The sequence below is a fragment of the Chanodichthys erythropterus genome, chromosome 17 (assembly GCF_024489055.1).
Source record: "Chanodichthys erythropterus isolate Z2021 chromosome 17, ASM2448905v1, whole genome shotgun sequence".
NCBI classification, from domain to species: Eukaryota; Metazoa; Chordata; class Actinopteri; order Cypriniformes; family Xenocyprididae; genus Chanodichthys; species Chanodichthys erythropterus.
This window is the reverse complement of record NC_090237.1, coordinates 6,660,712-6,687,500: the sequence shown is the minus strand read 5'-3', so window position 1 is coordinate 6,687,500 and position 26,789 is coordinate 6,660,712. Positions and strand designations below refer to the sequence as shown.

At 37.5% G+C, this 26,789-nt stretch overlaps 1 protein-coding gene across 1 annotated transcript in view; it reads left to right on the top strand.

Annotated features, from left to right (window-relative positions):
• clstn2b (calsyntenin 2b) overlaps nucleotides 1-26,567 on the top strand; it is an 89,615-nt gene extending 63,048 nt beyond the window's left edge. Inside the window, exons 10-18 of the mRNA XM_067366437.1 lie at nucleotides 8,006-8,168; nucleotides 11,605-11,771; nucleotides 13,025-13,173; nucleotides 20,627-20,829; nucleotides 23,093-23,263; nucleotides 23,344-23,486; nucleotides 23,568-23,685; nucleotides 24,068-24,249; nucleotides 26,083-26,567. Coding sequence (XP_067222538.1) covers nucleotides 8,006-8,168; nucleotides 11,605-11,771; nucleotides 13,025-13,173; nucleotides 20,627-20,829; nucleotides 23,093-23,263; nucleotides 23,344-23,486; nucleotides 23,568-23,685; nucleotides 24,068-24,249; nucleotides 26,083-26,259 — 1,473 coding nt within the window. The 3' untranslated portion in view covers nucleotides 26,260-26,567. The remainder of the gene's footprint in view (nucleotides 1-8,005; nucleotides 8,169-11,604; nucleotides 11,772-13,024; nucleotides 13,174-20,626; nucleotides 20,830-23,092; nucleotides 23,264-23,343; nucleotides 23,487-23,567; nucleotides 23,686-24,067; nucleotides 24,250-26,082) is intronic.
• Nucleotides 26,568-26,789: the final 222 nt, after the last annotated feature.

Below are 26,789 nucleotides of genomic sequence, written 5' to 3'. Positions count from 1 at the left end.
TTTTTCGATTAAAGATTGCAAGGGCACTTGAAGTTAAAAAAGTGATGATATGCATGAATAAATCCAATAATAAATACTGCAATATTCCATAAAAAATAAGAATTGTCCAATTTGATTTCATGGTGAATGTTTCTTGATTTAAAGGTGCCATAGAATGTAAAATTGAATTTACCTTGGCATAGTCAAATAACAAGAGTTCAGTACATGGAAATGACATACAGTGAGTCTCAAACACCATTGTTTCCTTCTTCTTATATAAATATCATTTGTTTAAAAGACCTCCAAAGAACAGGCGAATCTCAACATAACACCGACTGTTACGTAACAATCGGGATCATTAATATGTACACCCCCAATATTTGCATATGCCAGCTCATGTTCAAGGCATTAGACAAGGGCAGAACATCTGGATGTGCACAGATGAATCATCAGACTAGGTAAGCAAGCAATAGTGGAAACTGGCAGATGGAGCAATAATAACTGATATGATCCATGATAACATGATATTTTTAGTGATATTTGTGAATTGCATGTTGCTAATGTACTTGGTGGATCCGAAATGGTCAATATTCATATTCATGCCTTTTTATTAATATTTATTTTAATCATTTATGGCTTATGATTTATCAGTTTTACTTTTGCTTTCATTTATTCATGTACTCCTACTTTATATATTAATTCTTATCACATTTTCAAGTATTTATTTGTTATTGTACCCTTATGGTCATTCTTCTTTTATATTTAAGAGTATGCTTGTGATGTTCAATTGTTCAAGTGTTCCAGTGTGACAGGTCACGCTGACACGTTTTTGGTTAGACATTGGACGCCTGCCAAGTACTGCAGAATTGATGTTTTTCAGAATTAATGTTTGCTGACATTTAATAAAATTCCCTAAGGGTTAAAACAACTATTTTTGACACTGGACCAGTGGATGACGTAATGGGTGAAATTAACCTTTTCTTTTAGAACAAAAACATCAATTTGAGTGGGATGTAAATTTCCCTATATGCTCATGGTATAAAGCTGACCGGGTCATTGATAATTCAGCTTTTGCAGTCACTTCAGTCTGTATAATTCATAAACACAACTTCATTCTTTATAAATCTCTCCAACAGTGTGTAATGTTAGCTTTAGCCACGGAGCATAGCCTCAAACTCATTCAGAATCAAATGTAAACATCCAAATAAATACTATACTCACATGATCCGACACATGCATGCACTTTGTAAAGATCCATTTTGAGAGTTATATTAGCTGTGTGAACTTTGTTTATGCACTGTATTATAGTCGAGAGCTTGGGGACGGGAAGCATGAGCAATTAAAGGGGCGCAGCCTGAATCGGCGCATTTCTAATGATGCCCCAAAATAGGCAGTTAAAAAAATTAATTAAAAAAAAATCTATGGGGTATTTTGAGCTGAAACTTCACAGACACATTCAGGAGACACCTTAGACTTATATTACATCTTGTAAAAAAAATGTTCTAGGGCACCTTTAAAAGTAAAAAAAATATTTTTACATTGTACCCATGGTCTTATAGTAAACTTGGAATACATGTAATTGAAACTTTCTAAATCATGATATCTGTATGTATTTCAAATGCAGAAATTAGCAAATGAGACCCATTGTTACCAGGTATTTCAGATACCTGAAATAAGCACTAAAGATTTAATGTACAGTAAGTTTCTGTTCTTTATACGGCACTCACCCTTGACAACAGCTGTAAGGCACGTGTTGAGATGGCTTTTGTCTCTTAACTGTTCAGAGACAGTTTGTCATGTTTGAAAAACTAAACGTGAGAGAAAAAACTCTGAAATTGCACCATCTCAGAGACTGGTAAATAGGTAATAGACGGTTGCTGAAATAGGGGCAAAATGGATAGAAAGAAGACAAACAGACGATTCACACAGATGTGAGATACACAATAGCACTGCAGTAGCCCAGTGTACTTACAGCTTTTGAGCAATTGAAAAAAAAAAGCTTTCTCTCTACCTGTCTCTTTCTACCTCTCGCTCACTCTCTTTTTGATAAATTGCCTTACTATTAAGTGGACTTAGTGGCTTAGTGCGGCTATAAGTCTTTTAGCACCTCTATCGATTGAGCGCTGTGCATTTACCGAACACACACAGAGAAAATATCACAGTAAGGTGCTCTGCTCTGAAGAGATCCTGTGGTCACGCTGTGCGCTCGTCCTAGCATGGAGGAATTTGCGGAACCTACTGGTTTTCTGTACTGTATATATAAAATCGTAAACCACATTAAATGTGTGCTAGATGTAAAACTACAATTTACAGGATTGAATGCCACTACTGCTGGCCGCATCCACAGATTCTCACATTCACACACACATATCCCTGCAGAAAATCAATGTCTGCCCAGAGACACAGAGAGAACCACAGAAAGAGAAGAGAGGTTGGAAAACACTGAATGGAATACAAGATGAATACAAAGAGAGTATAAAAGTGAAATTTAATGAAAATAAATCAATTTATTCATAATAAGAACACAGAGAGATGACCTATGTTCACAGAGAGAAGAAATCGATTAAAAAAAAAAAACACACACACTCGCTCTGGCTGAATCTCATGATGCCTGTCAAGAACATATTTTGCATAAAAAAATTAAGCCTGTTTTTGTACATCATTTTTTTTTTCATATTTCATAATTCTCTTTACAGTAATGCACAAATAATTTATATTTATATTATTATTGTAATATTTAAATTTTTATTTTATTTTATTATTATTATTATTATTATTGAGTATCTTGTCATATTTCCTTTCATTTATAATAATTAATTGTTTTTATTTATATTTAAATATTTAAATTAAAAAAGATAAGATGCTAGGGTGTTTTACTTAGTTGCCAGGGCGTGCTTCTGTATGGTCGCTAGTAGGGTTGGGTATTGACACAATTTTCACGATTCGATTCAATTACTATTCATATATGCTTTCGATTTGATTACGATTTTGATTCGATATCGATTATTTTGGAGGTAGAATTTCAGTTACAGGCAAATTTTCTAGAGGAAAAAAAAAATCTCTCAACTCCAATTTGTTTTTTTAAAAAATAAACATTTAAATCGAGGCTGTCATAACTGATTTATTCAAACATGCATTAAATATTGAATAACATTATAATGAATATGTGACAGTGCATAGCTATATTTATCAGAATGCTGCTTTCTAGAGTTCATTTTTCTAGCTGACAAATGAGTTTATGGTCATTGAATACGTTTTTCTGAGGTAAATGTGACGTTACGTGACATTGTTTACAAGCTATTTTATTGACGTCTTTCCGCGGTTAAAGCACTGATTGAGCTATTACACGAGACATGATACGGATTTCAGTAAGTTGTACTGTATATTTTAACATACCTTCAGATGTTCATGCATGTTTATTTCACGCTGTAACTGGTATTATATGAGCGGAGGAGAGGATGATCACATGCGCTCGTGCTGCCGCTTCTCTTTAACTGAGGCGCTAAAGCGATCTGTCACGCCACATTAAACAGCGCCAAAACGGTATTTATTTTTTTAATCTCATAATAAGATGGACGTCATCTGAAATCTGAGACTTTGCTTCATATCAAAAGTAACAAAGCACAAAGATTATTGCAAATTATTGGATGGGAAGCGCTACATATTCTGCTCATTCATTAACTGAAAACAGACTAGACTAATCGATTCTTGGGATTTAAGAATCGATATCGGTTCGTAAAAAGGAGAATCGATTAAAACCGAGAAATCCATATTTTTCACGTAGTTACTAGGGTGTTGTTTTCTTCATCCATTTTATCATTTGTCAGGCAATGAATGATTAGCGTCGCACACCTGTAGGTGATAGATAGGTGCGTAGGAAAGAAGACTAATAAAGTCAAAATATGAAAAAACAAAAAAATGAATCCCGCACACTATCAACTTGCAAAACAATAAGAAAGACACTTTATTAGCAACGTTTCGATCGTAAGATCTTCATCAGGCATCAGGGCTTTGTGGAGGGTGTCAATGATTGTCTCCTGGACCATTGCAAAGTCAGCAGTCTTCCCCATTAGTGTGGTTTCAAAGAACAAGAGATACCCAGAATTTATACTGTAGGGATGGTCATTTAATGAAACTCAAATGTAAATATTCTAATATTTTGAGATACTGGATTTTGGACTTTCATTAGCTGTATGCTCTAATCAACAAATAAAATAAAATAAACCTTTTGAAATGTTTTACTTTACATGTAGAGAATCTAGTATAAATGAAAGTTTCATTTTTTCATGATATTCTAATTATATGACCAGCACCTGTAAATTGGTGGAGTATTGGTGTTGAAATTTAGTATCAGTGCATCTCTAATATATATATTTATTAAAATGTGACCTGGATATATTTTTTGACATTGTGACATCCAGCTCTTTTTATATGATCTTGCAAGTCCTTTCTCTGCAGATCTGACTCTGAAACAGGGGAGCTGTAGCGGGAATGGTGCATCGTGGGAAAGGAAAAATGAGGACTGGAGGGAAGCTTCAATTTGGTAGTAGAGAGTGAGACAGTGAGAAGAAGTGAGAAAAGGAAGACGGATGGTGAGATTTCAGGTGCAGGAGGAAGATGTAGTGAAGAAGAGAAGTGTCTGATGGTTTCTCACAGCCGTTTCGAGTGAGGGTGTAACAATCAGTTCCACTAGACTCTATGACCCCGACCGCCTGCCAGACACACAAATACACAAACACACACTGTGTGTGACAGAGCGAGCAGAAACCGTCTGCTACCATGTGCTTATGAGTGGCAGCGGTCCAAATGGGCCAAATAGAGACAGATATCCCCTCATCACTGTGCTAGAGCACAAAAACAAAGCAAATTAATGATGACAATATACGTTTCATTTTGAAGGCTGCGTCCTCCAGTGGTCACCTCTGAAGGCTGCATGTGTCATCAAGGATAACTTTAAGTAAATTAACTTGTTCCTTGTGAAGTGTAAAATACTGTAATTTCTTTCTTACTCTGCAATCTAATGGTTACTTTTCTTAAATGAGCCCGCCTTAATGAGGTATGCAGCCTTCAAATGCGACCTCTGAAGGATGCAGCCTTCAAAATGAGATGCAGCTAATGAAGCATTTCAGAGGCATTAAATGTAGCCTATTTGCTAAGTCAAGGTTTACCATTAATTTACTACTACTGATCATAGATAGGGATAGTGTTTTGATATTGTTAACTACAACTAAACCATTAAAAATAAGCCATGTAAACCATGAGATTTAAGGGTGAAAAAGGGCACCTAATATCCCATATAGTCCATAAAATTCATAAATTTACGCACACTAAAGCACCCATGAAAAACATTACATAAAAAGAATTCACAGTATGTGTACAGTGCAAAAACAAAAAGCTTGTTTACATTTTACACAAGTCAAGTTGTGATCCTGAACAGGACCACATCAATACAGAAGCGGTCTGGCGGAAGCTAGATATTTTACTTTATAACATGTTAAATATGGATATTTTTCTTACACAAATGCATCGCTTCACTTCAGAAGGCCCCCTGGAGTACGTTTATAATAGATGGAGACACTTTCTTGAGCTTCACACTCGTTTCCCGTTCACTGCCATTATAAAGCTCGGATGCGCCAGGATATTTATTAATATAACTCTGAGTGCGTTCATCAGAAAGAAGAAAGTCATATACACCTGGCTTGAGGGTGAATAAAGCTTGGGCTAATTTTTAATTTTAAAGTGAACGAATCATTTAACTAGAGATCTTTTAACTTGGGCCAAAACACCCTAGCAACCACAAAGAACATCTTAGCAACCGCATAGCAACACCCTGGCAACCACCCACAACCCTTTTAGCATCATGCCACATGTTTTGCATGGGCAAAGACCACTCACATTTTCTTCAGAAGATCTAGTTATCTCTGCCTCAGACTTTTCTTACAGAGGCCAATGGTTTTCTTTGAGTTTGGACCCTCATTCCTTCACGGCTTGTCAGAGTCTCTTTACACACTAATGTCATCAATCTCTCCTGGACTACCTTCACCAGTTCCACCCACCTCTACACCTTCCTCGCTTTTCTTTCTCGTGATGAGCATCGGTGGGATTATTAAGGAAGAACTGGAGAATGTTATAAAAGACAATTATAAAAGAAAGAACAGATTTAGACAGAAAAGAAATGCAAGGGATGAGAAAAGAGAAGCCTAATCAGAGGAGATGTTATAATAACTAGCCAGCTGCCTACCTAGACAGTATATTAAGTCATCATAAGAGCACTCCACACACAATATCTGGTCTGAACAGGAGGCGAAAAACTATTCTGCCTTCTTAAATACCTTGTTTTGACTGAAATATAATGCAAATTATATGCAAATGAGCTGAATAACAACACAATTGTCTTCTGCAGTGATGCTTTATAACTGAATTGAACTTGTTTCATAATTGACGATTAAAGGGTTAATTCACCCAAAAATGAAAAAAAGTGTCAATTATTACTGACCCTCTCCAGAACAAAAAATTAAGATATTTTTGATGAAATCCGATGGCTCAGTGAGGCCTAGCAATGGTACTTCCTCTCTCAAGATCCATAAAGGTAATAAAAACATATTTAAATCAGTTCATGTGAGTACAGTGGCTCAACATTAATATTATAAAGCAACAAGAATATTTTTGTGTGCCAAAAAAAACAAAATAATGACTTTTTAACAATATCTAGCGATGGGCTGATTTCAAAACACTGCTTCTTGAAGCTTCAGAGCTTTACGAATTGAATCAGTGAATCGGAGCACCAAAGTCACGTGATTTCAGCAGTTTGGTGGTTTGATACACAATCCGAATCACTTATTCGACACAAAAGATTTGTAACGCTCCAAAGCAGTATTTGAAATTGGCCATCAATAGATATTGTTAAAAAGTTGTTATTTTGTTTTTTTGGTGCACAAAAAGTATTCTTAGCGCTTTATAATATTAAGGTTGAACCATTGTAGTCACATGAACTGTTTTAAATATGTTTTTAGTACCTTTATGGATCTTGAGAGAGGAAGTACCATTGCTGTCTATGCAGGCCTCACTGAGCCATCAGATTTCATCAAAAATAACTTAATTTGTGTTAGATGAACGAAGATGAAGATGAACAAAGGTCTTAGGGGTGTAGAACGACATGAGGGCGAGTAATAAATGACAATTTTTTCATTTTTGGGTAAACTTACCCTTTAACTTTACACAGCTATTGACTGAAATGAACCAACTTTGAACAGTCTCGAGCTGAATAATGACACTTTTGTCTTGTTATAGCTGCTTTACAGCAGAATTTGAATTTGAATTTGAATGCATCATTGATTCTGTTATTTTCCTGTTTATTACTGTGAAGCTGCTTTGATATATATATATATATATATATATATATATATATATATATATATATATATATATATATATATATATATATATATATATACATATATACATATATATACACACACACACAGGTGAGTTGACATAATAATAATATGTTATTATGATCAGTTAAGTGGACAATAGACATTTGCCCAGTCCAGAGATAGAGATGATTGCAGTTGCATATCATGGTACAATTTTGTAATACAGAAAACAGAGATACATTACAGTGTTAAGCAACAACAGAAAGAGGATAGTGGATAGAGGACAGAGACAATAAGTTACAACATAAATACATAGAACAAAAATACTCAGAGAGAATTACAGCTGGTAATATAGGATTAGGAGAGTGTCTAAAGAACATGTTATGACTGATAGTATTTGGTAAACAAGTAGGTTTTAAGTTGAGATATGAATACCAGAAAGCATTCCAATAAGCTTAGTGAAAAATAATTTGTTGTGGCATTCTGCAGTCAAGTTACATAAACTAACAGAGTCATTGTTTCAATTTTCTTGACTCTGAAGCAAAAATAAAAAACAAAAGATATGTGGAAATCTCCCTAGGCTGCCCGTATGTGCTTTTCTTTACAAAAATCATGCTGATATTGTGAAATTTTTTGTCTCTTTCTCTCAGATCTGTGACAAGGAGTGGCATTATTACGTCATCAGCGTCGACTTCCCCGTGGTGACTCTATATGTGGACGGCGTGACCTACGACCCTTACTTGGTAACAGATGACTGGCCCATCCACTCCTCTCAGATTGACGTGCAGCTGACTGTAGGAGCCTGCTGGCAAGGTCAGAGGAATGGAATGTGGGCATGGCTGGCATGTTTTGTGGGTGTGGTCGATGTGCATGTGACTTTGAAAAGTCTGGGTTATTCTTCAAAACATGCTCTAGAGATCATTAAATTCAACATAGAAATATAAATTCTCGCAGCATGCAAATCCACAATGAATAATTCTTCTACTAAACAAACTTACTTTCTTTTGCTTTTGAAAACTGCTTTCAGAACATAGCTTCTAACTCAAACAAACAAAAAAACAGCTCCAAAAAACAGAGTTGACCTCTTAACCTGCCCATCCTCTCTTTTCTGTGTCTTTGTTTCATAATGAAAGCAATATGAGAAAGACAGATCATAAAAAATTACTTGTGCATGTGGAAGGAAATCAAAGGAAAAGCGATGTGAGAGCTGACTGGACATTTGCTCTTTTAAGATTTTGAGAGCTTGAGGGGTATAATGGTTTCTCAGAGATTGTTTCAGTGGTCATGATTTTGGTTCAGCTGTACAATGCTTTGTATACATAGATTATAGTAGATACTATTATTGTCAAAAATATAGATATTTTGATATGTATCGATATTAAAATCGTTGTTGTTAAACGAAACAAAGCTAAAATAAAGTGTACATATTAAATGAAAATCTCAACTTTAACAACTTAAACTTAAAGGTGCCATCGAACGTTTTTTTTTACAAGATGTAATATAAGTCTAAGGTGTCCCCTGAATATGTCTGTGAAGTTTAAGCTCAAAATACCCCATAGATTTTTTTTTATAATTTTTTTTAACTACCTATTTTGGGGCAGCATTAAATATGCACCGATTCAGGCTGCGGCCCCTTTAAATATTGTGCTCCCCGCCCCCGGAGCTCACGCTTGCCTTAAACAGTGCATAAACACAGTTCACACAGCTAATATAACCCTCAAAATGGATCTTTACAAAGTGTTCGTCATGCAGCATGTCTAATCGCTTATGTATAGTATTTATTTGGATGTTTACATTTGATTCTGAATGAGTTTGAGGCTATGCTCCGTGGCTAAAGCTAACATTACACACTGTTGGAGAGATTTATAAAGAATGAAGTTGTGTTTATGAATTATACAGACTAAAAGTGTTTAATAATGAAAATAGTGACGACTCTTGTCTCCGTGAATACAGTAAGAAACAATGATAACTTTAACCACATTTAACAGTATATTAGTAACATGCTAACAAAACATTTAGAAAGACAATTTACAAATATCACTACAAATAACATGATATCATGGATCATGTCAGTTATTATTCCTCCATCTGCCATTTTTCGCTGTTGTTCTTGCTTGCTTACCTAGTCTGATGATTCAGTTGTGCACAGATCCAGACGTTAATACTGGCTGCCCTTGTCTAATGCCTTGAACATGAGCTGTTATATGCAAATATTGGGTCATACATATTAATGATCCCAACAGTAATGTAACAATCAGTGTTATGTTGAGATTCGCCTGTTCTTCTGAGGTCTTTTAAACAAATGAGATTTATATAAGAAGGAGGAAGCAATGGTGTTTGAGACTCCGTGTATGTCATTTCCATGTAACTGAACTCTTGTTATTCAACTATGCCAAGGTAAATTCATGTGTGTGTGTGTGTGTGTTTATATATATATATATATATATATATATATATATATATATATATATATATATATAATATATACACACACACATTTTTATTTTATATATAAATAAATAAAAATGACAAAAGCATGTAAAATTACAAAAAATTAAAATACAATTAAAATTGGAAAAAACATTGTTAATTCAAAATTTGAATAAATACTACAATAGTATATAAATAATATTAAAATTGACCGTACCATTTATGTGCATTAATGAAAATGCTAAATTTGTTTATGCTGCTCTTGATCACAAAAAAATAAAATTAAAAAAAAAAAAAAAACACCATAAAAGCACTCTTCAGAAAAAAGCATGCAGGCAGGTTCCATATTAAACCTTGACAATACCAGACGGGTCAGGTTCAGGCTTAATAACAGTGCAGACCTCTATTTCATTCTTCTCCTGAAATGTGTAACACATTGATCTGTTTGTTTGAGAATCAAAGCAAGGCTGAACCTCAAGTCTCAACCAAAGATGCTGAGACAATTTTCTCCATAAACCATATCCATGTAAACCCACACACACACAAACCGGCCTGATACACATCAGTATGCCATCGCCTGAGGCTCAGAATCTCATCTCACTGTCACCTGATCACAAACACACTCAGAGAGGCTTCATTACACACAAACTCATCTCATACAGAGCAGATAGGTGCAGGTAATTGCTCATTATCTCTAACTTCAGCAGTGAATGTAGGTTTAATCATATGATTGCTTCGTTTCAATGCAGCTTCTGAAGACCTCTAGCTTGACTGAAGCCAAAATTTATTTTATACATGCATGTGTGATGAATAAAGTGGATCTGTGTGTCCATGACTGCATGTGGAATTGAAGGCAGCTGCCCAATCCGTCAATAACTTAACAGGCTGAGTTTCTGTTTGATGGCTCCTCCAAAAGTAACCAAAGGCTTCCAAGGCATCATTACATCTAATGATCTAGAACAAATAAAAAGAGCTTTGGACATAACAGAGTGAATATTTAATGACTACAACACCTATTTCTTACTACAAATGGAATAATATGTTTAAATTTAATTCAGACGTGCCTTTTGGACATGATTTTTTTTTTTTTTTTTTTTTTTTTTAATAAAACAGTTAAATACAGTATAATATGAAAATAAAGCTGTACGCTAACATTCATTCAGTCAAACTTCCTCCCCAGTCCACTATGACCATTTATGGAAATTAGGCAGCAAAAATGGGCCAATCAGAAACCATCACTTTACTGACAACCATAAGCTCATTTACATACACCACTCTTCAAAATATTTGGATCGGTATAATTTTTTTATGTTTTTGAAGTCTCTTATGCACACAAAAATATAATATTGTGAAATATTATAACAATTTATAATCACTGTTTTCTATTTGAATATATTTTGATTTATTCCTATTTTTCAGCATCATTACTTCAGTCTCCAGTGTCACATGATCCTTCAGAAATCATTCTAATATGCTGATTTGCTGCTCAAGAAACATTTCTAATTATCATCAATGTTGAAAACAGTTGTGTGCTTCATATTTTTGTGGAAACCACAATACATTACTTTCCGGATTCTCTGAAATAGAAATCTTTTGTAATATTACAAATGTCTTTACTGTCACTTTTGATCAATTTTGCATCCTTGTTGAGTATTAATTCATTTAAAGTAGCAAAAACAGAGCATTTAATTCTATTTGTCAGACAGAGGGTAAAGAATGGTCATGAAAAACTAAATTATATGCAAGAAGCATTGAAATAACATAAGTTTAGGAGGTTATTATCAGGTTAGCATGTCTATATTTATGTTTGCGCTTGCAGGTGGCGAGGTCTCTAAAGCAAAGTTTACACAGTATTTCCGAGGCAGTTTGTCTGGACTGATGATACGACCGGGGAAGATTGAAAGCCAGACGATCATCTCCTGCCTACAGGCCTGCAAAGAAGGGCTGGACATCACTTCACTAGACAGCCTCGGACCGAGGATAAAGGTTTCAAACACACAACGCTAACTAAAACAGACTCTACAAACTCAACATTATGAATCTGATTTAATGAGCAGCGCTTGAAGCCAGTGCGCAGTGCGAATAAAAATTTTTGCCTTTACTAGTAATTCAAGGTCACAGATTTGATTTCAAGGTATGCACATGCTGGAAAAATAACATAGCCTCAATGTACTGTATGTCTATTTGCTTTAATATAGAAAACAAGATTACCATAGTCTATCATGAAACCATAAGAGTAGAAACTCAGTATTTTGAAGGAAGAGTGAGAAAGAGACGAAAAAAGCCAGGAGACAGGACTTAAGGAGAGATATTTCTGCACACACATTTTCCGCTTTGCTTTCCTCAGTTCTGTTCTTTTGTGTTCAAGAAGCTGTAGGGAAGATTTGAGGAGCAAATGAAAGCAGGTTTTACAGACACACAGAGAGAGAGAGTGTGTTAGTGAGAGACAGACGACAGGTGTTCCTTCACTCAGGTGGTCTGATCAAACTATAAGCTCAAAGCAGGATTGTGCTTCATTCAGAGCCAAATTTGATAATGCCTTTAAAATTCCAGTTCAATTCTTGCCGTGCCAAACAGGACGCAGAATTTGAAATCAAAGTGCCCCTGTTATGCTATTTTAAAGGTCTCCTACAATAATGTACATGCATCCAAGGTAACAAAAAAAAAAAAAAAATTGCACATTACCACTTTTCTCAAAGAGTCTGAAAATGGTGCGAAAAAGGATTCAGTTTCTCTAAACCCCAGGGGGAGTGTAGTCAATAACAGGAGGAATGTAGTTAAACATTTTTGCAGGGTTCCCACATATTTTGAACAATGAATTTCCAGACTTTTCCTTGACACAGTTAAAATAATTATTCATTTGACCGATTCACTGAAAAGAACTGACTTACAAATCAGACATTACTGTGTGAGCATGTTTTACACTACATACACAAGAACCATATTTAGCCAATGAAATGATATAGAGCAGGACATAACTAGAAATCATTTTCAGAACGCATTCAAAATAAATATGCATTATGAAATAGTTATGTCTGTTGCAACACTTGTTACAGTTCCTGTACTGAATTTCTTTGAAATCAGTAAATTCCTCATCCATTCATTCTTTCTAATTCAAATTCCAATTCAGGGCAGAATGTGAACAATTCAATTCAGATTCACAGCCTATTTCTTTGATCCAGAATTTTGCACAAAGCACACACTTTAAATGCATGTTTTTGTGTGTCTATTTCTCCCAGTTTCATTTGAATCCCGCTCAATCTCTGGTGGTGATGGAGGGCGAGGATCTGGAGCAGATGAACGGCGCATTGAGGAAAGTTTCCTACATCAACTCTCGGCAGTTTCCCATTATGGGAGCGCGTCACCTCCGGATCTCAACAGCAGTGCAGTAAGATCATAAATATTCATGAGATTTCATCTTTGAACTAGAATACTAGAATGTTAGCTCTGAAATATGGCATTATGAATGATCAAACCATTTATTCCATGTTACACAGTTGTGATTCTCATCCCGGAGTCATACAAGAGCTTAATTTTAATCTGTGCCTCGGTTCAGGGCTGGAAAAGTTATTAAAACTGTATCATACTGTGAAAAACAATAAGCAGCAGCTGTTTTGTAACATTTGTAGGAAAAATTAATACAGTACTTGTAACAAGATTTGTACATTTTCTGAAAGATTGCTGCTTGCTTACTGTCTAGTTCAAATCCCTAACCCTGCATATGAGCGATACTAACTCTTCTTGTAACCTTTTCACTTTTCCAGTTCTTGTAAAATTCATATTCCACGCTTAGGTTTTTATGTACAGACAGGGAAATGGAAAGAGAATGACAGAGAGATTTGTTTTTTGGAGAACAAGCACAACCACTGGCACCCTGTGATTATTTAAAACTGTGCATGAATATGCATAAGCCCCTAGAGGATTATGACCCGACCCTCTGAGGTTTGAGACAGGCAGTGGGCGGAGTTCTTTTGGCAAGATCCACAGGGAATTAGCATGAGAAAACACACACACATATACAACGCTAAAACACACACAATAAAGGCAATTATATAAGTATTACATTACTATGAGTAAGACATATAATTGTACGCTTGCTTCTCTCATTACCATGCAGATGACAGACTTATATTAAGACACGACCATGTGTTGTGTTTGTAGATGTAATTTACACCATTCATTTTTTCAAAAAAATTAACTAAGGTGACCAACATAGCACAGCAAATTATAAGACTCTGAATTAAACCAACTTGGCATGAAAAGTAATTATGGAAAAGAGAAACTATATATGGAAGCTTATTTCTGCCATGGAATTAAAAAAAAAGAAAAGATAATTGCGACTTTTTATCTCACAATCGCGAGATATAAATTTACAATTGACCGTTCGCAAAGACCCGCCCCCTTTAATTACGACAAGCTATGCCGGTCTCTCGCCACAGATCATGTTCTCACGCAGTGAAAAATACATTGTGGAGCATAGAAGACACTGACAACGCATCGACAGACAAGACAGGGTAGGTTACTTTTGACATGAAACAAAGTCTCAAATTTTGGCATTTTTTAAAGAAATTTAAACAATAAATACTGTTTTGTGGCTCTTTAATGTGTTGTGACAGATCACTATAGCACCTCAGTTCAAACAGCTCATGAATATCTCGCAATGCTGACTTTATAACATGCAATTGTAAGTTTATATCTCGCAATTCTGAATTTATAACTCAATTGTAAGTTTATATCTCGCAATTCTGACTTTATAACATGCAATTGTAAGTTTATATCTCGCAATGCTGACTTTATAACACGCAATTGTAAGTTTATATCTCGCAATTCTGAATTTATAACTCAATTGTAAGTTTATATCTCGCAATTCTGACTTTATAACATGCAATTGTAAGTTTGTATCTCGCAATGCTGACTTTATAACACGCAATTGTAAGTTTATATCTCGCAATTCTGACTTTATAACACGCAATTGTAAGTTTATATCTCGCAATGCTGACTTTATAACATGCAATTGTAAGTTTATATCTCGCAATGCTGACTTTATAACACGCAATTGTAAGTTTATATCTCGCAATTTTGACTTTATAACACGCAATTGTAAGTTTATATCTCGCAATGCTGACTTTATAACACGCAATTGTAAGTTTATATCTCGCAATTCTGACTTTATAACACGCAATTGTAAGTTTATATCTCGCAATTCTGACTTTATAACACGCAATTGTAAGTTTATATCTCGCAATGCTGACTTTATAACACGCAATTGTAAGTTTATATCTCGCAATGCTGACTTTATAACACGCAATTGTAAGTTTATATCTCGCAATTCTGACTTTATAACATGCAATTGTAAGTTTATATCTCGCAATGCTGACTTTATAACATGCAATTGTAAGTTTATATCTCGCAATGCTGACTTTATAACATGCAATTGTAAGTTTATATCTCGCAATTCTGACTTTATAACATGCAATTGTACGTTTATATCTCGCAATGCTGACTTTATAACACGCAATTGTAATTTTATATCTCGCAATTCTGACTTTATAACACGCAATTGTAAGTTTATATCTCGCAATGCTGACTTTATAACACGCAATTGTAAGTTTATATCTCGCAATTCTGACTTTATAACATGCAATTGTAAGTTTATATCTCGCAATTCTGACTTTATAACATGCAATTGTAAGTTTATATCTCGCAATGCTGACTTTATAACATGCAATTGTAAGTTTATATCTCGCAATGCTGACTTTATAACACGCAATTGTAAGTTTATATCTCGCAATTCTGACTTTATAACATGCAATTGTAAGTTTATATCTCGCAATTCTGACTTTATAACATGCAATTGTAAGTTTATATCTCGCAATTCTGACTTTATAACATGCAATTGTAAGTTTATATCTCGCAATGCTGACTTTATAACACGCAATTGTAAGTTTATATCTCGCAATGCTGACTTTATAACACGCAATTGTAAGTTTATATCTCGCAATTCTGACTTTATAACACGCAATTGTAAGTTTATATCTCGCAATTCTGACTTTATAACATGCAATTGTAAGTTTATATCTCGCAATTATGACTTTATAACTGTTACGAAGGCGGGACTCAGGTAGGGATCCAAATGCAAAGCTTTATTTACAGTGAGCGTAGTCATACAGGCAGGGTCAAACGGGAGTAAACGGGAACAACAAGGAACAGGCAGAATCGTAGTCAGGGTGCAGGCAATGGTCAGGACAGGCAGCAACGGGTCAACAAACAGGAGACAGGCAGGAACGGTAACAAAGGACAGGCAGACAGGAAATAACGCTTGGAAATGCAACACTTGGGAAAACAAGACCTAGCAACAAGGTGGTGTGTGTGTGAGTGTTTTATAGTCCATGTAATGTGCTGCAGGTGTATGTGGCTGATGATGACTGGCAAAGAGGATGATGGGAACTGTAGTCCGGAACTTGACAGGATTCATGACAGAATGTCCCCCTCCCGGAAGGCGCGTCCTCGCGCCGTAGATGGCACAACTGGGGAGGGGGGGTGGGTGCCCTGGAGACCTACAGGCAGGAGATACTGGATGTGCAGGCGGGTACGGAGGTCTCCAGGGCAGGTCCAGGAACTCAGGCAGCCATAGTGGGCCGGCGGCCTCGGCGGGTCAGGTGCCACGGGCGGCCACGGCGGGTCAGGTGCCACGGGCGGCCACGGCGGGTCAGGTGCCACGGGCGGCCACGGCGGGTCAGTTGCCACGGGCGGCCATGGCGGGTCAGGAGCTTCGGGCAGCCACGGCGGGTCAGATGGCCTGGGCAGCCACGGCAGGTCGGGTGGCTTGGGCAGCCACGGCAGGTTAGGCGGCTTGGGCAGCCGCAACAATGAGTCCATAAATGGCCCTAGTAGTTCAAAGTCTGAAAACGGCAGTGTCCAGGCAAGGTCCCCACCCACAAGCTCCCCACCCTCAGGTATACTGCCCCCCCCAAAAAAGTTCTTGGGGATTTCAGCGGGGTCCGTAACGGGCTCGTGGGCAAGGAGTTCGGGTGGCGCCGGCAGCAGGGCAGACGTATTAGGGAGAGCGGGCAGCTCGGTGACGACCTCCGTGTCTGTAACAGGGAGAGCGGGCAGCTCTGGGACGGCAGCGGGCTCGTACTGCTCTGGGACGGCAGCGAGCTCGGGCTGGCATTTGTCAATTGCAAAGTCAATTGCGCTCGAGTGCATCCTCCACGCACGTAGGACAGCCAGAACATAAAAAGTGAAAACAGCCCTTTTGGCCATTGCAGGACTAACAAGGAGAGTGGGCTCTGGAGCGGACTCACTGGCTGGAGCGGACTCAATGGCTGGAACAACCCCTGCATCCTTGAGCACCGCAGGGTCGGCCATCTTGCCCGTGGGCACTGGCAAAGCAGCCATTTCGTCCATCGCGTCCAGGGTGCTTAAGTCCACTGCAATCGGCGAACAAGAGTCCATAGAAACCGGCGAGCTTGAGAGCGTTGAAACCGGCGAGCTTGAGAGCGTTGAAACCGGCGAGCTTGAGAGCGTTGAAACCGGCTGGCTTGAGAGCGAAGCGGCCGGCTGGCTTGAGAGCGAAGCGGCCGGCTGGCTTGAGAGCGAAGCGGCCGGCGGGCTTGAGTGCGAAGCGGCCGGCTGGCTTGAGTGTGAAGCGGCCACCAGGTTTGAGAGCGAAGCGGCCACCGGGCTTGAGAGCGAAGCGGCCACCGGGCTTGAGAGTGAAGTGGCCGGCGGAGACTTGAGTGCGGAGAGCGAAGTGGTCACCGGGCTTGAGAGCGAAGCGGCCGACGGAGACTTGGGGATGCCAGCTGCTCGGACTGAAATCAACGGTGGATCGGTCACACTGGAACGCAACCCTCTCCGCTCCCGGACTGATCTAGAGACCTGACGTGACTCTGGGCGATCAGCGGCGACGTGACTTTGCTCTGGGCGATCAGCGAAGGCGTGACGTTGCTCTGGGCGATCAGCGAAGGCGTGACGTTGCTCTGGGCGATCAGCGAAGGCGTGACGTTGCTCTGGGCGATCAGCGGGGGTATGAACTGGCGTTGTTGTTGTTGTAGACGCCATCTTGTGAATGTCCTCTTTAGCGGCAGCCATTATGTGATGCAACGTGGTTTCGTGTTCCTCCGCGATACCCACGGTAAAACTAGAGCCACTCAGCTGCAATGCGAGGACAATATATTGCTCCAACGACCCCTCAGGCTGATGCAATGGCATGACGGAACTGAGCAGGTCAGATAGTCCACCGCGGAAGAATATCATGAGGCACACCTTATTAAAACAAGTTAACGGTGCCAGTTCTATAAAGTCCATGACATACTCCTCAATGGTTCTCTCTCCTTGACGGAGACACATTAATTGAGCAGACGGATTCATGATAGCGGAGACTGGAACACTCACCAAGCTGCTGGATCTGAGGATGGCTAGGTCTTCTGTTACGAAGGCGGGACTCAGGTAGGGATCCAAATGCAAAGCTTTATTTACAGTGAGCGTAGTCATACGGGCAGGGTCAAACGGGAGTAAACGGGAACAACAAGGAACAGGCAGAATCGTAGTCAGGGTGCAGGCAATGGTCAGGACAGGCAGCAACGGGTCAACAAACAGGAGACAGGCAGGAACGGTAACACAGGACAGGCAGACAGGAAATAACGCTTGGAAATGCAACACTTGGGAAAACAAGACCTAGCAACAAGGTGGTGTGTGTGTGAGTGTTTTATAGTCCATGTAATGTGCTGCAGGTGTATGTGGCTGATGATGACTGGCAAAGAGGATGATGGGAACTGTAGTCCGGAACTTGACAGGATTCATGACAATAACATGCAATTGTAAGTTTATATCTCGCAATGCTGACTTTATAACACGCAATTGTAAGTTTATATCTCGCAATTCTGACTTTATAACATGCAATTGTAAGTTTATATCTCGCAATGCTGACTTTATAACACGCAATTGTAAGTTTATATCTCGCAATTCTGACTTTATAACATGCAATTGTACTTTTATATCTCGCAATGCTGACTTTATAACACGCAATTGTAAGTTTATATCTCGCAATTCTGACTTTATAACACGCAATTGTAAGTTTATATCTCGCAATGCTGACTTTATAACACGCAATTGTAAGTTTATATCTCGCAATTCTGACTTTATAACACGCAATTGTAAGTTTATATCTCGCAATTCTGACTTTATAACATGCAATTGTAAGTTTATATCTCGCAATTCTGTCTATAACTCGCAGTTGTAAGTTTATATTTCGCAATGCTGACTTTATAACTTGCAATTGTGAATTTATATCTTGCAATTCTGACTTTAATAACATGCAATTGTAAGTTTATATTTTGCAATTCTGACTATAACTCGCAGTTGTATATTTATATCTCGTAATTCTGATTTTACAACTCACAATTGCGAGCGAAAAGACAGAACTGCAAAATAAAAAGTCACAATTATCTTTATTATTTTTTATTAATTAATCAATTGCCATTTGAATGCATGAATTTCATCATGTAAAATCCATGCAAATGTCCTACACACATCACCCTGAGAAATAATTAACATCCAAATAGGGCTAAAGATGCCATGTAGCATGCATCAATATAACTAGTTTGTTTAGTTATCATTCAGTAGTCAGATATTCTAAAAGAATAAGTAATCACATTATAGTTTAAACCTACTGTATCTTTTAGCAAACTGCTGTTTCACAATGAATTGTGGATTAAACTTTTCAAGCCTCAGTGTTTCTAAACCTTCAGTCACAGATGGTTTCCTCCATTCATTTCCTGTCTTGATGAATGTGAGTGTTTGTTTGCGTCAGGATTAAAAACAACATCTTTAATTAGAGAGGGCGGAACGTCCTACTTCCTGTCGTTCAGCTGCTTCACGGCAGTGGAATCACTAGAGTTGTAAATTAATTCTAGTGAACACAGTTTGTGTTTTGCTTTTAAGCTTATTAAGTCCAATTACGGCACGATTCAAGAAAGCTGAAGTGTTATTAATTCACTCCAGGCGTAGGTTTTCTCTTTGTTTTAAGTTATCGGCTACCGCAGTCTCCGTAATGAGTTGGGAACGGCTCCAAGTCATATGTTTACACTCAACAAATCACTGTCTAATGCTTCGTATTATTTATATGTCTTCACCTCTGAATGAGTGTGTGCAGGATCCAAAATTAACTTCATGCCACATCTGCCAACATCAAGTGAACAGAGAAAAATTTACCAGCTCAAAATATTTCTTACTTGTCATGAAAAGATATTTTGCAGCGTGTACTATCTATCTATCTATAGAGCTGCAGCGGCAGTTCACGAGACACTAACAGACTTCATTCGCGTCAATGGAAAGCATATTTACACTGTCTGAATATTCCCCTATCCTCTATATAGTGCACTATGTACCATTCACCATGTAGAAACTAGTAAATCTGTGAAAAAAATAACCGATTTCAGCCGCAGCTTCACTGTCTGTTGATAGTGTAGGAGGGGGCGGGACTTCAGATTCTAGAGGGCATTTGATTGGACAGAAGATTGATGAGAAGTTGAAGTCTGCATTGATGTCAGGAAAGCTTGTGATCCATTTTAGCGGAAGTGAGAGACTACATTTTGAATGCTTATATCTGCTAAATGTGAATTTTGTCATTGTTTTGGAACACACCAGCTTATTCATAACATTAAGGCTAACATATTCAAACTAAAAGCTAAAAAACTTAAATTTTGATTTCAGGGGGACTTTAAAAATAGTAATGTTTCCAAATTCCAAACTTGGCTATTGCATTTGGTGCATTAATTTTGGACCCTGAGTGTGAAATATGCAAGGTTGTTTTGTTGTGTTTCTGATCTCTGCAGGTGTTTCGGAGAAGATGTGTGTATTTCTGTCCCTGATATTGAGGCAGTTGTCATGGTAATACAGCCCAGTGAACCACGCATCAAGATCACTGGGGCGGAGCACCTGACCATCCCCGCCTCCGACCTTGCCCTAGGCCTATGCCTGTTCAGAGATTTGCATATCATCAGCACAGTTACAAAAAGTGATGAACCTACAAACACAGGTACAGAGAAAAATTGTTTCTAGAATCGCCTCTCTCCTCCTAATGAGAAAGTTCTGAAAAACCTTTTACTCACCCTCATGTTGTTACAAACCTCATATTTACATATTGTCCTGCTTAAAACAAATCTTGATCCACCATATTTTATATACCAGAATGAGATTTGTTAGGGCAAAATTTTCATCAAATGAAAGTACCTCACGAATTTACGGTGATTTATCATCATTTTTGAAGCTTGACCAGATGTGACAAAGAGCAGCAGCCAAACATTCTGCTAAACTTTACTTTAGGTGTTGCACAAAAGAAAGAAAGTCAGTGGCATGAGGGTGAGTAAATGATGACAGTTTTTCCTTTTTGGGTGAACTATTTCTGCAACAAAAAACGACCTACAAACAAAACCCCCAAACGCAGCACAGAGCACATTATTCACTGACAAACGGCACAGGTGTCATGCTGTTTTGGTGACAAACAACAGAACAACAGTAAATGCAAAAAACATGTTAATAAATCATAAAAGACAGATGCTCACTGCACCTTCCTCACTATGAACACAAGAAATTAGTTTTTCATGAGGATGCTTTTCTAAATCTGAAACGCCTCTTCCTCCATTACCCTTAGGGCTTATGTGTTTTCCATACTACATTTTTCTTGCTCTTTCCAAGTAAAGTTTTAAGCACTAGTATGTAGAGATACACTAAGATTTTTTTTTATGAAATTAACTCTTTTATTCAACAAGAATGCATTACAATGACTAAAATTGGCAGTATAAACAAACATTGTAATGTTGCAAAATATTTTTTTTTTTACTTTCTGTTAAAGGAATAGTTCACTTCAGAATTAAAATTTCCTGATAATTTACTCACCCCCATGTCATCCAAGATGTTCATGTCTTTCTTTCTTCAGTCGAAAATAAATTAAGGTTTTTGAGGAAAACTTCAAAGAGCTCTACATGATCCCAGACAAAGAAATAGGGTCTTATCTAGCAAAACGAGCTGTCATTTTCTAAAAAAAATTAAATAAATAAAAATTGTATATACTTTTAACCACAAATGCTCATCTTGCACTGCTCTGTGATGTGCCACGCATTATGTAATCATGTTGGAAAGGTCAAGCGTGATGTAGGCGAAAGTACAGAGCAAGTGTTTACAAAGCAAACGTGCAAAGACTAAAAAAAAAAAAGGTAAAACAACGATGTCAGATGATTTTGAAGTTGAAGGAGAAAATAAGATGGTGTTTTTCGCCCTACCACAGTATTGCCACCTTTGCCACGCGTGACCTTTCTAAGGTGATTATGTAATACATGGCGCATCACAGAGCAGTGCAAGATGAAAATTTGTGGTTAAAAAGTATATAAATTTTATATAAATTTTATTTTTTTCGCTAGATAAGACTCTCGTCTGGGCTCATGACGAGCCCTTTGAAACTTTAAACATTGAAAACTGCAATTTGGACCTTCAACCCATTGAACCCTACTGAAGTCCACTATGGAGAAAAATCCTGGAATAATTTCTTTTCGACTGAAGAAAGAAAGGCATGGACATCTTGGATGACATGGGGGTGAGTAAATTATCAGGAAAATTGAATTCTGAAGTAAACTAATCCTAATAAAAGAATCCTGAAAAATGTATCACAGTTTCCACAAAAATATAAAGGAGCACAACTGTTTTCAGCATTGATTTCTTGAGCAGTAATCAACATATTAGATTGATTTCAGAAGGATCATGTGAAACTAAAAAAACTGGAGTAATGATGCTGAAACTTTCTTTCAAAAACATTAAAGAAATCTTACCAACCCCAAACTTTTGATTGGTGTACATTTATGAAAATTAAGCTTCAAAATATAATGAGCATACTAACATATGACTTGCAACATTAACTTATCAATACCTATTCAGCATTCAGCATTGTGCATGAATTACACTGATACATAATGGTGAGCCAATCATTATAGAGTCATTTGCATACAGAAGCATAAGCGAGATATTAAATGCTATAAAAATTCAGAATAGGTTCATTTTGTAAAAAGATACTACAATAATTCACCCAGAAATAAAAATTTGGACCAAAAAAAGCATCATATATGTAGTCCAGATGTACTTTATATCATATTTTTGAAAACTATGGGAATTATGGTAGAGAAAGAGAGAGAGTTTTCCTTTCATTATTATTCATGAAGATATCCCACTTGTTTCATCTGTAATAATAATAATTAGTTACATTTATATAGTGCTTTTCCGGGTACTCAAAGCGCTTTGTATATGTGTAGATCATATTTCAGGTGTATTGAAGGAAATCACGCATAATCTGGATTATTGTGACATCATGGTCTTGGGGGAGGAGTTAAGGGCGGGACTAGAGAGTCTTGAACTGCAACACAGCACCTTATTGGGCAAACACCTGGAATACGCCAACTCTAGCACCGGCATGTCCATATATGGTAAAAACAAATTCTTCAACATACTTTTGTCTTTCTCAATACAAAGTCCTTAGATTTTTCTTCCTCCACATCTGTTTCAGGTGTAGACTCTATTTCTCACTACACAGAGGTGATCAGACAGGTGCGTTATCAGAACCGCCAGGCTGTCGATTCGGTCCGCACCTTCAGACTCACCTGTTCTGAGCTCAATGGACGTTACACCAGCGATCAGTATACATTACAGGTGAGAATCTAACGTCCACACTAACTAAGCCACGGCTCTTATCTATGACCTAAAGTTGTTCTCTATCAATCTTACTCCAAGGTCAACATCCTTCACAGTGAGGAAGCTATGCAACATGTCAATCATGTGATGGCTCCGCCCAAATACGTGCAAATTATTCATCCTACAGTCATAGAATCTAACAACTACTACAGCTTAGGTGAGTGCATAATAAGGTAAATATTATATTATGAAAAGAATCAATAATAAAATCATTAAGATGCATTTTGGTCGATTGGATCACAAGTGGATGATGCTAAAAATACAGGCGTAAACGGGGTATAAAAAGTTTTGAGCTTGTCCACTTTTGACCACTTCCAGAGGTAGTCGAAAACGCATTTGACCAGATTGCTTTCATGTGTACGAACAGCCACTAAAGACTGCCTACTCTCTGCCTACTGACCTAATGCATAACATTATGGGAAGTGTGCTAGCCAGAAGGGATTTAAACTGTTGGCTGAAGACCCAAGTTTTGGTTTGGTTTCATTGCTTTGGAGACAAAATCTGGGTCTTAGATTCAGATGCATTTATTTTCTTTCCAGCTGTACCTACCATTGCTACTGCAGTCATTGTGGTGTGTATTGCCGCCCTGCTGGTGGTGCTGCTGGCCGTTTACCACCTCAACCAACCACAAAACAAAGACGACATCCATACCCACACACTGCCAGAGAAACAAGCGGACTGTGACGGCTCCTCTCTCTCCATCACTGTCAACCCGCTAGAGGTCAGACAAACCGTCTACAACCAACACAAGACATAATAATGTAAAGAAGCTGCCAAAATGTTGACGCCTGTCAAACTGTCACAGCATGCACGAGTCTCCATGAAAACTAAAAACTTGTTTTTACAGCTGACAGGAGTGTACAGCAAAGTAACACAATGAGCTAGAGCTGAACAACTGCTCTGAAGTTTTCTAAGAAACTAAAGTACTAAAGTTATGTGCAAGATCAGCAAACAGGTATCCTAACTGATGACCACGAGTTTGCCATGAAGTTAGACATTTTTCTCAATCAATTTGCCTGTTGGTCCTGGATTGGAACAAACCGGAACATTAGTACAGTATATGAAAGATTTGAGGGTTATTGCTTAAATAACATTCTAACCAACCTAACTATTCCCGCTCTGTTTTTAGAAGTAGTTAAAGGGTTAGTTTACCCAAAAATGAAAATTCTGTCATTTATTACTCGCCTTCATGTCATTCCAAACCTGTAAGACTTTCATTCATCTTTGGAACACAAATGAAGATCTTTTTGATGAAATCTAAGAAATCTTCATAATCCATATGAATTGAGCAGTTTAGTCCAAATTTTTTGAAGAGACTTGCTTTTTATGATGAACAGATTTAATTTAGGCATTTGTTCACATATAAACAGAAGCTCAAGCCTACTTGACGCGCGAGAACAAACCTCTTCTGGAAACTATTATGTGCTGCGTAACATGTGAATGAACCTCATTGGTTCTTGAGGAAGCTCAAACGTGCTGCGTAACACAAGAATGTGAACCAGGATAATGATTTTTTGGGAGCAGTGTTATTCCAGGACCAACACAAAATGGCAAAATTATGGTTACCCTCATGATCTATCATATCAAAACAAAATCTGGGTTACAGTGAGGCAATTTTAAAAGAAGGGAATATGGCCAATCTGAAACATTAAAACACTCAGAGTTTCAATAACCATATAGTAACTGTAAAAAAAACAGTTTAAGGTAATTTACCATGTGTATTTTTATAAAATTATAAGCTTCACATTTCTGCTTTTAAATCTTCAAAAATTGGCCCCATTTATTTCCATGGTAAGTGTCTTGTTGTAGCCTCAATTTGTGCTTCAATTTTTGTGTTAATTTTCACATTCATGTCAGCCCAAACCCATTTGACTTACTTTCTTTCTGAATGTTCACATCTGCAATGAATTTCCTTGGCTCGTCATCAACACAAAATCCTGTGAAAATAATTCAAGAAAACAAAGTGACAAAGTAGAATTGTTGTAATGGTTAGAAAGACAACCAAATCAATAAAAATTATTACAACTGAGAAAGATTAATGTTTAAGTGTTCGATAACTGAATTTTGAAGCATGTTTGTGATTATTTTTTCTTACAATGAAAGTGGGTGGTGACTGGGGCTGTCAACCTCCAAAACCAACCAAAAAAACACTGTAAAACACTATGAAGATAGTCCATATGACTCATATACTTTATTCCAAGTCTTTTGAAGTTGTAGACAACTTTATGTGTGGAACAGACTGATATTGATTTGTTATTTACAAAAAGTCCAGCACAACAGCTGTAGTCACCATTAAAGTTCATTGTTTGGAAAAGAGCAGCTTGGACATTTAGCTATAAATATCTCCTTTTGTGTTCCACGGAAGAAAGAAATTCACAAGGTTTTCCGAAAGATTTGATGTGATTAAATGAAGACGATTCATTTCAGATCCTTGGTATCTTTTTTATTTAATTTCAAAGATGCAAAATATTCCATTTAAATCACTCTAACTAGATAAATGGAAAGAATCTGAACAAATCTGTTTATCACAGCAGATTACATTGGTTAATTCTAGGTCTTTCAGGAGCTTCAGTCAGCAGAAGAAGTAACTGAGGAGGAAGAAGATGAGGATGAGGAAGAGGAATGTGATATCTCAAGTACCGAATCAGACAGTGATGAAGAGGAAGCAACCACATCTTTCATACATCATCAAACCAGGATGCAATGGGGAAAAGCTTCATTACACTGCTGAAAACACTCACAACACAACACTCTACCTGTAGCATTGTAGTACTAGTGACCTGCAATACAAGCGAGTTTACATGCAAACACACACAAACATGCTCTGAAAGACTCCTCGCTGGTTCGAAGCAGCTCTGATCCTTTGTGAAACTGTTTTGGTGTGAGATGACAAACTAATAAAAGTCCTGCATCCAGTCTGATCCCTTTATGCTCTCTGTCTCTACCGCTGCAGGACAATAACAGAAAGTATGAGACAGTAGAACAAGAGTTTCTTTTTTGAGGCCTCTTCAGTTCATCTCATTTGATGTGAAATTTTCATCCTTCACCCTGAATTTTAGCTGTAATAACTGGCGGTGAAAAAGTTTGTGTCATGATTCATGAGTCTTGTACATTTTTATAAATCCATGCGTGCACCCTTTAAATGTTGTCTACTTAATAATATACAGCTACTCTGTGTAACATGGCGGTGCGTTTAGTGTGCGAGTGGTTTTGTAAATGAATGTTCACTATAAAGTGCGAATGAATGGGTTATGTGCATTT